General features: G+C 26.4%; 2 protein-coding genes across 3 annotated transcripts in view; both read right to left on the bottom strand.

Annotated features, from left to right (window-relative positions):
- LOC100206229 (general transcription factor 3C polypeptide 3) overlaps positions 1 to 1,369 on the bottom strand; it is a 51,494-nt gene extending 50,125 nt beyond the window's left edge. Inside the window, exon 1 of the mRNA XM_065801194.1 lies at positions 720 to 1,369. Coding sequence (XP_065657266.1) covers positions 720 to 1,086 — 367 coding nt within the window. The 5' untranslated portion in view covers positions 1,087 to 1,369. The remainder of the gene's footprint in view (positions 1 to 719) is intronic.
- Positions 1,370 to 2,157: 788 nt separating this feature from the next.
- LOC101241202 (mutS protein homolog 5) overlaps positions 2,158 to 17,783 on the bottom strand; it is a 69,652-nt gene continuing 54,026 nt past the window's right edge. For both annotated transcript variants that reach the window (XM_065801192.1, XM_065801193.1), the window contains 7 exons: positions 15,717 to 15,843; positions 15,452 to 15,601; positions 15,072 to 15,146; positions 10,593 to 10,730; positions 10,032 to 10,169; positions 9,856 to 9,926; positions 2,158 to 2,388 (listed from right to left, as the gene is read on the bottom strand). In XM_065801192.1, coding sequence (XP_065657264.1) covers positions 2,271 to 2,388; positions 9,856 to 9,926; positions 10,032 to 10,169; positions 10,593 to 10,730; positions 15,072 to 15,146; positions 15,452 to 15,601; positions 15,717 to 15,843 — 817 coding nt within the window. In that variant the 3' untranslated portion in view covers positions 2,158 to 2,270. The remainder of the gene's footprint in view (positions 2,389 to 9,855; positions 9,927 to 10,031; positions 10,170 to 10,592; positions 10,731 to 15,071; positions 15,147 to 15,451; positions 15,602 to 15,716; positions 15,844 to 17,783) is intronic.

Here is a 17,783-nt window from a genome sequence, read left to right as displayed (position 1 = left end):
TATATTTTACTTGTGATCTATACTTACATATTTATATGAACTAATATAACAATACTATTATTGAATATATTTTTTATTTGGTATCAATCAAATAAGGTGGAGAGCAAAAAGTATTTGATTGTTCAATTAAAATATACTTGCTAATTTCTAAAAATGCCTAAGTTTTGTTAAACAACTTATGTTTGTTTTGTCACCATCTTTGCTTGACCAACTTTAAGCTTTTAATTTAACATAGAATTCCTTATAAAACATTCTGATAAGCTGTAAAGAAAATTAAACTTTTTATTAACTTAAAGAAATCCTAATAAATACCTTTTAAACACCTTACCATTTTACAGATAAAAGTAATATCAAATAGCTACCATGTTATGGTTCTTATATAAAAGTAAAAACAGATACCATCTTAAAGTCATTACATAAAAGTAGAAATATTTCCCAGTATTCAAAAAGAGAAATTATTTAATTGTTATTCTTTAACCTTTTTAATAAAGTCATAAAAACTTATTCCAAAATTAAATAAACTCTACCAATAAGTAGAATTGGGGATTGGGTTTTCTGAAAACTGCAATGCTTTTTTTACTGGTGGTGTTCTTCTTTTTTTTTTCTATTTCATCTATTTCAATTAAATGAGAAAACTCATTTTTATTATAGTAAACCTGACCTTAATAATAAAAAAAAAATGTTAATAAAACAAAAAATAAAAAAATAAAAATCATAACTGTTTTTCAGTTCAAGTATTTGACTTTCTTCTGCTAAATCAATTTTTTCTGAAATTCTTTTCTTTTTAACTTTTTTCTTTTTTTCATTTTTATCAGAGAAAATGCTTCCCCAAGAAGAAAATATAGTTGACTCATCATCAGGTAATTTACAACCAAAATTTAAACTTTCTGATGCTTCTTTCAGAGAAGAAGCTAAAGGATTGTTATCTTGTGATTCTGTGTAGTCAATATTTTGATTTTTCAACCATGTCTCAAATGAAATTTCTCCATTCAAGTAACGCAAAAGCTCTGGTTCAGATAGCATTGGTACATTTGGTTCAGATAGCATTGGTACATTTGGTTCAGATAGCATTGGTACATTTTCCATGTTGGTCAACAATAAACTTAAAAGGTAAATATACAGACCATATCATAAAATATTATTGAGACAAATCAAAATATATTGCTCCCTAGTCCAAATAAATTCTGATACTTTGGAGAAAAAAACACTCAATTAAACGTTGAAAATTAAAATTTGATTGTAAACAGTACAATGGCTAAAGAGGATCAAGGTTCAAATCCACCCTACACCTCTGTAAGCAGAGTGTTAGCCAAGAATGAGCTGGTTAACACCCTGGTAAGTACCATGTTGTTTCTCAGCGCAGCAGCTTTGTTTAACAAATTTGATAAAATTTTGATAAATAAAGAAATTTTTGATGTACAATAAAGACAGGGAGGGTAAAAAATCTCCTTTTTTTTTAAATTCTTTTAAGTATTGTTTTTATTATTTTAATTTGGTTAAAAACAGAAATGTACTAATTAAAAAATTAAAACATAAATTTAAATATAAAAGTATAAAAATAAAAATTGTCATCACTCAGTTGTCAACACACAATTGTCAACTAAAAACATTTATAATAAATAACTATAATAAACAACTAAAAACAATTATAATAAACTTTACAATTATAAAATAAAAGTTTATCATAATTTTTTCTGTTTTTTAGAATTTCATTAGCCCAGAAAATGTTATCTATGCCCAAGCTTATCAATTTGTAAATAAATTTTATATAATAATTTAAAAATTTCAAGAATTCAACAGCATAAGTATGATTATAAAATATCTAACAAAACACAATCATAAATATCCATGACTATCCATTAAATATTATACATTATTTTTCATAGAATATTAGACATTATTCATAAATATTCCATGGAATATTTACAGCCATAAAATTCCATAATTATATCATATCACTATAATCATATCCATTAATATCCATAAAAATAATGATTATAATGAAAGGAAAAAAATTCATGGATATTCCATAGATATTTCATAATTATTCAATATCCTTTAAATATTAGTACTATAAGTATTCACATTCAAAGTAACAACATTTTGAGAGTTTATTTAATACCATATTTAATACCACTTATTTGTGAGAAAAAATAATTTTAGCAATATTTATTTACTTTTTTCACAACAACATATTTACAGAACTAAAAAATACACAACTGATCTAAAAAATAAAATAATTTGAAAATAAAATATTAAAATACACATATCTAAGTAGTTATATTGGATGCAAATGTTGTATTATACTCAGCAATATTATTCAAAAAATCTATTATATCAGAGTTTTCTATGTCAAGATCAATGAGCGCTTGAGCAGTCTTGTTCATCCTAAAAAGAAATGCAATATCTTTGTTTTTGTGTAAGACAATTTTCAAGATTCATACATATTTATCTATAAAGAATGTCACAGGTAGTATATTTGTATGAAAGAGACAACAAAAACAAGTTTTATTGTATATATTTATTTAAACATATATATATATATATATATATATATATATATATATATATATATATATATATATATATATATATATATATATATATATATATATATATATATGGGCAATTCCACGATGGAAAATGAAAAAGTAACCAAATTTATTCTTTTTTTCGTCAACTTTTAGCTGTATATTGTTGTAGACACATGAAAGTTTATTTAAAATATACCTTAAGTACTAAAATTAATTAATTTAAGTCATTTTTATGTTTCTGATAAAAAAGTACTTTATAAAATACATATATTTCAAAAAAATAACGAAAGAACTTTTGCAATTTTAATATAAGGTAAGTTAACAAAAACATGATAAAGTTTTGTTTTTTCTAAAATTTAGTTAAAAAACTAAAGTTTTTAATAATATATGCGGAAGAATATTAAATTTTACATTTTTGCATTTAAAGTTTTGAATAAGGATACTTAGTTAATTTTTATTTTGAACTTGTGTAACGTAAGTTAATACTGCATGCATTGACTAATATTCTGGCGCTTTTTCGTTAATAAATTAAATTAAGTAATTCTTATTTCGTCGCCTTGGTTTGACAAGGTTTTAACTTTTTACATTAGGAAAATTTAGAAAAAAAATCTTAAATTCTTTTTTTAATGTTAATTAAAATTATTTATATTATTGTTTCTTTTATTTGTGTATGTATTCTTATTTTGGTTGACATATAAATATATATAAATATATAAAAATAAAAATTATATAAATATTTTTATTTAGACATTAAAAAAAAAAGAAAAGAATAATTTGCTATTCTCCTAATATTAAAAAAAAAATCAGTTGTACCCTTTTTTATTTTTGTTTTAGTAAAAGAAATCGCTTGTAAATCCAATTATGGAGGGTCATTTATAAAGCACGTCATCCTTTATTTGTCAATTCTTAACCTCTTCCCTCCTGTCACAAACGATCACATATATCCTTTCCCTCCTAAACTGTAATAACAGTTTTTACATCAAAAATAGTTTAAAAGATTTAAATGTTAATACTTTGCTGCATTTTAAAAATTCAACCTAATGGAAATAAGGGAATACACATAAACGTAAGAAGTGTAAGTAAAAACTTTGACAAAAAAGATTTACTATTTAAATGACTCAAAGAATTAATAAAGTTGTAATACTAAAGTAATTTTTAAAGTTGCTCTTGGTCTTGCGGAAAAACTGTTTTTGATTTGATAACTATCATAAATGATATGAAAATCACTCAGGTTTTTTAAGAGTGCCACCAGTTTTTTAAAATTTCCTTTGTTAATTATTTTTAATGAATGAGTTAAATACTTTTGCAATTCTTTTGTTACGTAACTCTAACTCTTAATTATAGATAAAAAAATCCACAATAAATATTGCTCAGTAACGTAAGTGATGTAACATAAGTTAAATACATACTAACAAAAAAGCTTTTTTCCTTAGCCGGTCACCTCTAATAAACTTTTATATATATACTTTAAATTGCTATAAAATTCTTAACCTCTTGTGAAAGTTTCTTATACAAACCGTTTTACTGATTTGCAGAAATCTGACCTAAAAGTTGAAGCAATTCTTTTACCTTGTTTTCCGTGTAACATAAGCTAAGTGACATTTTCAGTAATAAGTTCGCCATCTTTTGGCCAGACTCAAAACTTTTTAGCTTATTTTATTCTTTAGACTAATAGCTTTCATACAAAATAGCTAAAAGTTTAATTCACAGCTTATATATATATAATTTTTTGTTCGTATGACAGTGCTCAATATTATCAAATAATAGAGCAATTTATACTTTATGTAATTAAATGAATAAAAACAAATAAATAGCGGGACTTAAAGTTTCATGCCCGAAGGCAATCATCAGCCGTGAATACAAACAAAAAACGTCAAAAAACCGTTTATAAAACTTAAAATTAAATACCGTAGAACGGATTCAGACAACAAAGTTGAGCACTCTTCTCAAGTCGTCAAAACGATGGAAAAAATAAACTTGAATTATTCTACAAAAAATATACCAATACCAACAGAAAGAGACTTTAAATTAAAATTAATAAACAAGACAGAGTTACTTTTAAAAAAGATGAGATGGAAACCATTATTTTTTATTAATAATGATCCAACAAACAAAGACGATCTGAGTTATACAAACTACGGTATTAAATCTGCAATGTGTCCACAGCAAATAAAAAAAATGTCTTTATTTGAAAGAGACCTTATTAAACTAATTAAAGCAATAAAGTTCCGTGATGTAAGTAACACTTTTCAAAACAATATGAAAAAAGATATTAAAGCTATACGTTTATCAGACAAAACCCTAACACAAGCTGACAAAACATCCAATATGTACAAACTATCAAAAGAGCAATATAACAAACTTTTAACAAATGCTATCACCACCACATACAAAAAGGCTAACCCAAAATTAAAAGATCAAATTATTAAAGAAGGAAAAAATATTTTATCCAACCACGAGGTATACCGAAAAATTGAAGTAAACGGATCGTCCAAATGTTTCTTCACTTTATAAGATCACAAAGAAAACTTTGATAACAACCCATCTGTACATCTTTTGAACCTTTCAAAAAATGAGGTAGGAAGAATTACTAAGATAATATTATGTAAAATTAATTGTGAACTTAAAAGTCAGCTTTATTTAAATCAATGGCAAAGTACAAAAAATGTAATCGATTGGTTTAAAAAAATCGGCAGTAAACATTTACATAAGTTTCTAGTTTTTGATGTAAACGATTTTTATCCGTCAATAAACCAAAACACTTTAAACAATGCTTTGATTTTTGCTGAACATCATGTCATTATAAAAAGCGAAGATAAAGCATTAATAAAACATGCAAGAAAATCCTTAATTTTCAATAATGAGACAACGTGGATCAAAAAAAGATTGTTCGATGTCGATGTCGGGTGCATTTGATGGTGCTGAAGTGTGTGAGCTAGTGGGAACTTTTTTACTATTTCAAATTTCACAGCATTATAATAAGGAAGATTTCGGGTTATGTCGTGATGACGGCCTTGCCATATTTAAAAAAAAAACGGTCAGCAAATGGACAAAATTAAAAAACATATAACAAGTATCTTTAAAAGTAACGATCTACTCATCACCATCTAAGCTAATATAAAAATTGTAAACTATCTTGATGTTACGTTAAATCTAGATAACAACTCATTCCAACCTTACTGCAAACCTGACAACCAACTAAGGTATATCCACACTAACTCTAACCACCCTCCGAGCATAATTAAAGCAAGCCCTTGCAATATCGAACAAAGATTATCTTCCATGTCATTAAACAAAACTACTTTCATGAATTCTACTCCACAATATGAAGAAGCTCATAAAAAATCAGGACATAACCCAAAGCTTATCTACCAACCACAACAAATCCAAGCACAAAAAAAAACATCGCAAACAAAATATAATTTGGTACAACCCTCCGTACAGTGTCCAAACAAAAATAGGTAACCATTTTCTGGTTCTTATAGATTTTCATTTTCCACCGGGCCATAAGCTTCATAAAATATTTAATCGAAATTCTATCAAGATTAGTTACAGCTGCATGCCTAACCTGAAATCAATAATCAACTCACACAATCATAAAATATTGCACATCAACAAGCAAATAGAAACCAAGCAATGTAACTGTGTAAATAAATCAATTTGTCCATTAAACAAACAGCGTTTGTTCAACAATATTGTTTACCAAGCTACAATTAATAAGGAAGGTAACAAAAAAGTATATTTTGGTATTAGCCACACATCATTTAAATTAAGATACGCTAATCATCTAAAATCCTTTGCTTCAGTTAAATACAGAAACGACACTGAACTTTCAAAGGAAGTATGGAGCTTGAAAGATCAAAACATAAAACCTATCTTAACGTGGAGAATAATTAAACGTTGCAGACCCTATAATCTTACAACAAAAATATGCCACCTCTGTCTCTATGAAAAATATGTAATTTTATCACATAGTGGAACAAATTTACTAAACAAAAAGAATGAAAATGTATCTCAGTGTCGACATTCAAAGAAATTCTTGCTCTTTTTATTTGACACAGGAGACTAGTAAACTATAATGGCTTCTTGTTTTGTTTTTACTCAAATTGTTTATCACAACTGAATCCGTTCTATGGTATTTAATTTTAAGTTTTTTAAACGGTTTTTTGACGTTTTTTGTTTGTATTCACGGCTGATGATTCCCTATGTACATATATATATATATATATATATATATATATATATATATATATATATATATATATATATATATATATATATATATATATATATATATATATATATATATATATATATATATACATAAACAACCCTCGGAATAAGGGTCGGCATTAAAACTAACTAACTTGAAAGTGTTAAGTGTTACCTAAGTGCTAACTTAAAAGTGTTTGAGATCGGCAAAAAATTGCCGACCTCGATTCTTTGCTTATGGTAAGACCTTTGTATCAAATTATATATATATATATATATATATATATATATATATATATATATATATATATATATATATATATATATATATATATATATATATAGTACTGTGAATAAGTTTAGACCACTTACATTTTTTCAAAAAATCCCGGACAATTTTTCTCTAATATTTAAGTTTGTAGTTCTAAATTATAAACTTATTAAAACACATGTATTTCACACAAAATATGGAACAACTACAATCTTTTTAATGTCAAACTTCATAAAAAACTCAATATTGACAAATATTGAGGTAAATGTCCTCCATTTACCTCAATATTTGTCAATATTCCAGCCAATATTTGCCAATATTCCAGCCAATATTCCTAAAATCCTGGGGTATGTTGTGCCATTCTCTTTGAAGTACTTCAAAACATTCTTCATTTTGGGGAGTATGTTCGACCTTCTTTCTGTCCAGGTAATCCCAAATATGCTCAATTATATTCAAAACTGGACTCTGGGGAGGCTAGGTCATCAATTCCAGTACTCCTTCCTCTGCCATTTCATTTAAATAATTTTTTACCACTCGTGAACAATGTTTTGGGTCATTGTCCTGCTGCAGAATAAAATTATGACCTATTAGTCTCATTCCGGATGATACAGCATGGTGCCTTAGGATATCCACATAACGTTCCCCGGTGAGTCACCCCCCTATTTTGATCAAATCACCTACTCCAGATGAATATAAACAGCCCTAAACTTGTAAAGAGCCTCCTCTGTGTTTAATAGTAGGGTTTAAACACTCGGGCTGATAGGCTTCTTCAGTTCTTCTTGAAATTCAAACATATTGGCATCCTTTTGTTCCAAAAATTTCGAATTTGGACTAATCGGTGTACAGAATTGGATTAAACATTTCCTGGGCCCAATTTTTGTGTTTTTTTGCATATTTAAATCGTTTTTTTTTTATTGCCACACCGTAATTATGGTTTTCGAGTTGCAACACACCCTCTTAATCCAGATTTAAGTAGGTACCGTTGAATAAAAGAGCTGACATTTTTCCCAGTTGCTGTGTTAATGTCTTTTGCCAGCTCGATTGATGTTTTTTTTGTATTTCTTAAAGAGAGAGTTTTTAAATATTTATTATCACCTTTTGTTAGCTTAGGAGGTCTACCACTTTTCTTTCTATCTTCAAGGGAGCCTGTTTCTCTGATTTCTGTAACAGCATTCTTCAAATATCTTGTTTTGGATGTAGTTGTTAGACACATCGTTTTAATAAATAAACAAACAAACCCCTCATGTTTCCTCATCAATTTTGTTTATTTATTCAAAATAATATATTCTTTCAACTTTTCTTATATATTATTAAACTTAAGTACGCTTTAAAAAAATTACATAGGAAAAAAATTGTAAATACGTCTAATTAAACAAGTGGTCTAAAACTTATTCACAGTACTGTGTATATATATATATATATATATATATATATATATATATATATATATATATATATATATATATATATATATAGTCATGATCAAAAGTTTGGAACATTTTATAAAAAACCACAACTTTTATTAAATTATTAATTTATTTTATCAAAATATATTAGTAACCATTACAATTGACAAAAATAATATCTTTGAAACATTAGTAAATGTTTGTGAATTGAATACTTGAAGTTAATACTTACTATGATGTCCTTTAGCATTTGAACAATTAGCTTAGCGGGTAAGCATAGAGTGAATTCAAGTTTTTTTTTAAGTATTTGAAGATAAATATGGCTGTTAATTGTGGTGTTAAGAGGCATAAACCATGAACCACCACTTTGATTTGCAGTAATGGCACCCCATATCATGATTTTAGGGCAATGTTTTAAAATAGAAAGCAAATACTCAGGGTTATATTGTTGGCAAGGTGGGCGTCTAACACTTGTAGAATGACAACTAAATTGTTTTATTAGTGATTTGTTGCTAAATATTACATCCTCCCAAACTTCCGCTGACCAGTATTGTATTTTTGACAGAAGGCAATACGGTCTCTAATATTTTTTTGAGAAAGGCAATGTTTTTTTATCGAAACATGGCTATTTAAGGTAAATTGTTTGCACAAATGTCTTCTAATTTTCACAACACTTGGTGTAACACCATTTGGGAATATCTAAGATGAAATTACAGAAGCATTGGCAAATGAATGTGCTTTTGCATAAAGATCAATGCAGTTATCTGCCCTTTGATCAGTCACTTTTGGTCATTCAGTTCTAGCTTTGCTTATAAAATTTCGTGTCTTGATATTGGTTTAATGTTTTTATAATGCGGCTATGTGTTACATTAAAATGACAGCAATAGAAGTTAGGGTCAATCCTTGTTCACATAGAATAACAATCTGAGCATATTTTTTTGTAGTTAATTCATTAGTATTTTCCATAATTATTATTTGATTTTTTGCTAAAATAACAACAACCTATAACTAAAACAAATTTAGTGGTTTATAATTTTCAATGTAAAAAAGTATTTTTAAACAAATATTTCAAATTTTCTGCAAATTTTTAAAATGTTCCAAACTTTTGATCGCGACTGTATATATATATAGTTTTACACAAAAACATTAAAGAGTATAAATTTTCTCTTGAAATTCTGAAACTAAAAACATTTTACAGGAAGGAAGAAGTTTATCCACCAGAATACCAAATATAAATCTTTCAATAACGAGCTTACTTATTTTAAATTTTAATAAAAGGCTGAGTATTTTCAAATAGTTTATATTCTAAGAAATCTTAAAACAACAATTTTAAAAATATGTAATTGGCCACCTTTTCAAAAATATGTAATTGGCTGCACTAACAATGGAAGAATGAAATTAAATATCAAAATTTTGTTAAAACAAAACTAACCTTTCTATTTGATCAGGGCTTTGAAGACTCATTTTCGTGATTGGCTCATTTTTCTGACACTGTTCAATTACCTAAAGAAAAAAATAAATATACAGGGTAAATTTTACATCATATACAAATGACATCATCATATATAAATGACATCATCATATAAATGACATCAAAAAGTCTCAAACCTTTAATGTTCGACAGATAAGATCCTCAGGTATACCTGCAGAACGAGCTGTGTAACAAGCATAACTATAATTGGCATAGCCATCTTTTAAATGATACAAAAAAATCAAATCTCCGTCGTTCTCTATTACCTCCATTGTCTAGTGAATGTTAAAATCATAGTGGCAATACAATATACAATTTATAATAGAATTTACAAAAATAAACAATTCCAATTAACTAATACAATATATATATATATATATATATATATATATATATATATATATATATATATATATATATATATATATATATATATATATATATATATATATATATATATATATATATATGTATATATATATATATATATATGTATATATATATATATGTATATATATATATATGTATATATATTTATATATATATATGTGTATATATATATATGTATATATATTTATATATATGTGTGTGTATATATATGTATATATATTTATATATATATGTGTGTATATATATGTATATATATGTATATACATATATATACACACATAAAAAACATTTCAATAAGAATGTGTGACCTGGTATTTTATAATAGGAGAGCTAGGTAGGAGTTGTTTAATGCTGTGAAAATGAGTTGAAACAAGTATTGAAGGACAATTTATTTCATCCTGCAACCAGTAGAGTAATGTGGAAGAAAGCAATGCAACTCCATCAATCTAATAAAAAAAAAGTTACTCAGTAACAATATTATTATGATTTTAAGTTTTTTTAATTATATATATATATATATATTATATATTTATATATAAAAATGGAATATATTAATGAAATATATATCAATGATACATTTTATACTATATATATACATAATATATACTTAAAACATTCACTCTAAAATACTAGAAACCTATTTGGAAACAAAACTTTTCTATTGCAGTACACACAATTTTATTCTCTTCTATTCACTCCCACATTTGAAAAAATTTAACATTTTTTGAATGCTGTTTTTTCTCTCTGTTCTCTTATGTACCATGAATTTTTTTTTTACACAATGTTGTAAAAAATCATATTTTAGAGAAGATATGAAAGAACTATTAAAAGTAAACTTTTTCAAACTTTTTTTGACTGTTCATTCAAGAAAGATTTTCAATTATTTGAACTTAAGAAATTATTGCAAAAATAATAATATTTTAAAATATTAATATGTATTAATTTCAAAAAAATATTTCCAATTATTTGAAATTAAGATTAAAAAAGTATTTAATCTTAATTTCAAATAATTGTGGATAAAAAGTTTTGATGTGCTTATCTCATGTCATTTCAAAATAAAATTTTGATTAAAGAAAATGAAATCATTTTGTATCATTTTGATTCTGTATCTTATCCTAAATTCTTAGCCAAATTTTGCTTAACATAAGCAGTAATTTAAAAATTTGGAATTATGTATTCTCACCAATAGATGTCAACAAATTGAGGTTGGAAGTTCATTATCACACCCAACTCACATTGTTGACAAAGTTCCTAAGGTTAGCGTGGTCCAACATCATTCTTACTGAATTTAACAATTAATTACACAGGTCAACAACAAAAAAAAATTTTCTGGTTCCGAGCAAACAATTTGTTTTTTGGATTGCATTTCACATTTTGATTTCAAATATGCAACTTATTTTTTACCATCACGTCAAGTTGTAAAGAATTTGGGTTTAAATCTTTAATATTTGGGGTAAAGCCCTATTGTAGAAAAAAAAGTTGTTCAAAAGTATGTCAACCTGGGTATCAAAAGAAACGTATTTTCATAGAGATTTTAAAGATGTTATTCATTTGTAATAAAAATAAGCATTTTTTGTATTATTGCTGAAAAACATTTTGTTAAAATATTTTTAAGAGTCTTTAGCATTCTTTCAAATAATTTTTTTGCCAAAAAATTTTAAGGACAAATTTTTATGTTTTCTAAAATCTCTATGAAAATACGCTTTTTTTGAGACCCAGATTGACATACTTTTGAACAACTTTTTTTTTACAATATTAGGGACTTTACCCCAAATATTAAAGATCTGAACCCAAATATCTTTACAACTTGACGTGATGGTAAAAAATGAGTTGCATGTTTGAAATCAAAATGTGAAATGCAATCCAAAAAACAAATTGTTTGCTCGGAACCAGAAAAAATTTTTTTTTTGTTGACCTGTGTTATTATAGTTAACAACTTTAAAGCCTTATGCTGATGAAGTCCAACTATATGGTTTATTTTGCAATGTGGATCATAGCTAACACTTAGTTCTTGATAAAGTTGATGATAAGAATTCTTGATAAAGTATTACTGTGATCAGAAACTAACTATTACTAGCAGTGATTTGTGGATTGTGCCTGTTTTATTGAAAAAATGTATTAATCTCAACTATAAGTTAGGAGATTCATATTATAGCTTAGTCTTCTAATCCATAAGATCTCAGTGTATTTCTGGCTTCTTAACTTAATTATAAAAATATATTTTAAACGTTATTCATGTAATATTAGTGCATAACTTATTTAAAGTGCTATGATGTTGCTGTCTTTTACTTTCACTCCATCTTTCCAACACTTATATACATAAACTTTTCTTTATACATAAATCATCTACATAGAATAGCTCCCACGGTAGACTAACACTAAGCTCTTTGGAGAATGTTGTAAAAATAAGGTTAAAAGACAGATAAATAGTAACTTGAAGAAAAACAGTTGAAAACTCAAAAAAAAATCATTTTTAAAATGTTAAAAAAAGAAAGTAATTAATTTAAAGCGTTCATGACCTGGTTTAATTACCTGATTTCTACTGATATAGTTGTATTTCTACTATTGCACGCAAAAGGGCTTAATGAGTGCAAAAAAAAAGTTTTACAATCTGTAATTATTAGTTATTTCATAAAAAAATTAAAACTGTATTAAGTGAGGAAATAAACAAGTGTATTGTTTAAAAAAAATAAAAATGAAATACCTTGAATGCTCTTTTTGTAAAGGGCTATTAATACATATAGCAAGCACTTAAAATTTATTTTATTTCTAAAAATAGCTACTAAAATCAAAGAATCCTTGAAATAAAATTTTAACTTTTAACAAACTTTTTAAATGGAAAAAAAAAATAAAGGAGTAAAAATTACTCATGCAAGTTAATAATTTTTTGAAAATAGAGTTACTCTGATTACTGGGTACTGAAGTTCTCTCCTGAGCTGATAAAAAAAGGTGCATAAGATGAATCAGAATCTTTTTCATACATTACCACCAAAAAATATTTTGCCACGCTTATTTTCATTTTGACAAATTTTTAATTTTAAAGCAATTCTATGTCACTGTGTGCCAGTACTCTGTCAAAAGCTCTACAGTGTTGGTCACAATTGAATCACATACAATCACTGTATTTTTGCACATATATCAATAATTGAAAATAAACTGCAAAAAGCATGCTAAATAATCTTTGATCTGGTTTGTTACTATGATGTCATAACTAAAAACAATTAAAGTTTATTGATAAATCAAAACACATGCGTGATTTTGATAGTTTTTATTAAGTCATAAGGGTAAATAGGATCTTACTCCAAGAAAGCCGGCTTAAGTTGAAATTAGTAAATGACCGGGGCTAGGTTTGGTAACACGTAGCCGCGACCGGGGCCAGGTTTATGACCAGGGCTGCATAAATATTGATAGATCCTATAAAAATTTTATTTTAAATTAAAATTTATGATATGAGTTATAATTAAAAACAATACATTGAATAAACAATATAGGATCTATTATTATTAATGCAGCCTTGGTCATAAACCCGGCCGGGGCTGCATTAAAATTGATAGATCCTATAAAAGTTTAATTAAAAATAACATTTTTATAGGATCTATCAATATTTATGCAGCCCTGGTCATAAACCTGGCCCCGGTCGCAGCTATGTGTTATCAAACCTAGCCCCAGCCATAGCCCCAGTCGTTTACTAGTTCAAATTCTTCTAAAATAAAGACTTCGGAGGAAGAATATCACTAGTAAAGTTGGTGTTAATAAAGTACAAAAGGAGCTGAGTTTGGGATTGAACTTGTTATTTTTTTGCAACCACATTTTGACAAATTTGTCAAAATGTGGTTGCAAAAGAATAACAAGCAGTGGAGACAATGTTTCTGGTTTGAGAGAGTAAAAAGAACAGAAAAGCTACTTGTAAACTGCTGCAGGGTATTATGGAGAAGCATAGTGTTTCTATGAGTGACAGAACACTAAGAAGAAGATTGCTTAACATGAGGTTTAAAGCATGTCACATGAAAACTAAAGATCTCAACTGGGCAAACCACTTTTTCTCTTAGACTAATGAAGATTGGAAAGAGTTGTTTTTCAGTCATGAGAGTATTATTCAATGCTCTAAGCAGCAAATGCAGTATGTAAGATGACAAGTTGAATGGGGAAGAGGGAGGGAGGAAGGAATAAAAGAAGACAGTATTGTTCAGTATGTTAAGCACCCAATGATATAGAGTGCAATGAGCATATTGGAATGGCTAAGTTGTATGCTTTAAAGGGTACAATGAGGCAGGACCAGTACAAGACTCTGTTGGAGAAGCATCTTGTTCCACAGTTGAAAGAGTGGGCTGCAAAGAAAGGATTGTAGAACATTGAAGAATTTTTGCAAATAATGGAGCACCTTGCCATAAGGGGTGTAGAGTTACCCAGTATCTGACTTCTGAGGGTATTGACGTTTTACCATGTCTGGGCAGTAGCCCTGACATAAACCCTCTTGAGAATATGTGTCTTAAATCTGACATGAGGAAGAAAAAGATTACAAACAAGCAACAGTTGATAGAAGAGATTATTAAATGCTTTTGAATGCAATTTTATGTAATTTTAAGAGTGAATAAAAATTATTTATCAAAAACTTGCTTATTTGTGACTGATTTCAATTAATTTGGCCAACACTATATTTGTCCAAATGCCATCATTAGATCTTTTTTTTTTTCAAAAGACTTTATTTTAACAATTGCCATAAGTTATTATAGAACATGTATATATTAAAAACTTTTACATAGATAAAATGTTTAAGTAACTTTTACCGATGCAGTTCCCTTTCCAAATTCATCAATTATAACTAGAGACTTCTGTGTAGCACGATTAACCGCAACAGAAATCTATATATATATATATATATATATATATATATATATATATATATATATATATATATATATATATATATATATATATATATATATATTATATATATATATATATATATATTTATATATATATATATATTTATATATATATATATATTTATATATATATATATATTTATATACATATATATATATATATTTATATATATATATTTATATATATATTTATATATATATATATATATATATATATATATATATATATATATATATATATATATTATATATCGCAAACTTATGTTTAAATAGTTCCTTACTTGATTGAGGTCAATCATAAAAGTTGATAATGGAATAGAAACACTTTCTTGTGAATGAATTCTTGTGTAAATACCATCCTTAATGCTTATCACTGCTGAATCAGCAGGAACAAAACTTCCAATATGTACCAAGTAAACAATGATACCAACCTAAGAAAAATATTGCAGACAACTTTATAAACAAAAAACAATATCCTTATAATACTACTCATATATATCATTGAAAATTACTAATATACATTTAAAGCTTTAAATAAATTAGAACCTGTTTCATATAAACACTTTTTCCAGAAGCATTAGGCCCAGTTAAAATTATCATTTTTCCTTCAGACTGACTTATCTTTGTATCATTCACAACAAATTGATTGACACACATCTCTTGAAGTGGATGTCTGCAAAAAATTTTAAAATCTATATTTTAAAAGATGGAGATGATATATATATATATATATATATATATATATATATATATATATATATATATATATAATATATATATATATATATATATATATATATATATATATATATATATATATATATATATATATATATATATATATATATATATATATATATACAGTGGCGAGCAAAATAATAGGTGCGAACCAAAAAATTATCAAATACGAGAATATCTTTGAAACAAATAAAATAAAAATTTGAATTTTTATTAGAACTTTTATTTTATTACATAAATAAACAGAAATTAATAAAAATTAAGTTATTAAATATATATAATGTATTTTAATTTAAAAAAAATAAATTCCACTCCGAGCAAAATAATAGGTGTAAAATAAAAAATGAAGATGGAAGTCAATAGGGTTGCAAATTATTAATATTTTGTTGCGTACCCTTTATTTTTTAATACTTCCGTGCATCTCGACGGCATTGAATCCACTAGTTTTCTGCAAACTTCTGCAGGAATGCTGTACCAAGCCTCCTGGAGCATCATCCACAGTTCATTTCTATTTTATGGATTTTGTCCAAAAATTTTAAGTTTTAAATGCCTCCATAAATTTTCAATAGGATTTAGATCCGGTGACTGAGGTGACCATTCTAAAACTTTTACATTATTGGTCGTAAACCACTCTTTAGCAGCTTTGGATGTATGTTTTGGGTCGCAGTCCTGTTGGAAATGCCAAATTATCGGCAAATGGCAACATGACATTATTTAGTATGTCTACGTATGTATATTGGGTCATAATATCTTTGATCCAAAAAAGTGGCCCCACACTGTACCAGGAAAAGCAACCCCACACCATTATATTTCCCCCGCCGTGTTTCACTGTTTTCGCAGTGAAGCGAAGTGAAAGTTCTTGCTTTGATGGTCTTCTTACATACTGTTTTCCATCAGAATTAAATAAATTAATCTTAGTTTCATCACTCCACAAAATATTACGCCATTTTTTGGTCATATCTGGTCCCCGCCAAGCAATATGATTTTTTGCAAAAAATTTTCTTTTCATAATGTTCTTTCTACCAAGTAATGGTACTTTTCTCGGAGTTCGAGCTGGCAACTTACTTTCTAAAAGCCTTCTTCTAACTGTCCAAACACAAATATTTTCATTAATTTCATTTAAAATTTTTGTTGCTGGCTTGAATGGGTCTTTTTTTGAAATAATTGTAATGTGATCATCTGTACGCTGACATGTTTTGCGTGGTCTTCCTCTATTCTCACGTGATTTTTCTGGTTTTAAGGCATTTGTAACTTTATTTTGAGAACATCCCATCGTAACTGAAATTCCTTGTAAGTTTTTCTTTGTTTTCTTAAATTTCTAATAAGTTTTCTTTCTATCGCTGCGCAATGTTTTCCTCGTCCCATTTTATATCTAATTCTAATTCAATACAAATATGATATGTTATTATTTTATATAAGTTGCATAAATATTGACCTTACCTTTATATCAACAACAAATAAAAATAATAAAATGTTTTTAATCCTACAGCAAACAGGTTAAAATAAACACACAGCTACTATTTTGCTCCACCAAATTTGTAGGTTAAATATATAAATAGGGTATTCCCCTCATAAATTTGTAAGAAATTGGAAATATACTGCTCTCTGTTATAATAAAATAAGCATAGTTTGTGTAGCAATCAGTTCCTAGATATCACTTTATAAAATATACTGTAAAATGTCAATTTAAGTAAAATTTATTATTCACACCTATTATTTTGCTCGCCACTGTATATATATATATATATATATATATATATATATATATATATATATATATATATATATATATATATATATATATATATATATATATATATATATATATATATATATATATATATATATATACATATACATATATATATATACATA

Source organism: Hydra vulgaris, chromosome 07, assembly GCF_038396675.1.
Source record: "Hydra vulgaris chromosome 07, alternate assembly HydraT2T_AEP".
NCBI classification, from domain to species: domain Eukaryota; kingdom Metazoa; phylum Cnidaria; class Hydrozoa; order Anthoathecata; family Hydridae; genus Hydra; species Hydra vulgaris.
This window is presented reverse-complemented; position numbering and strand designations above follow the sequence as displayed.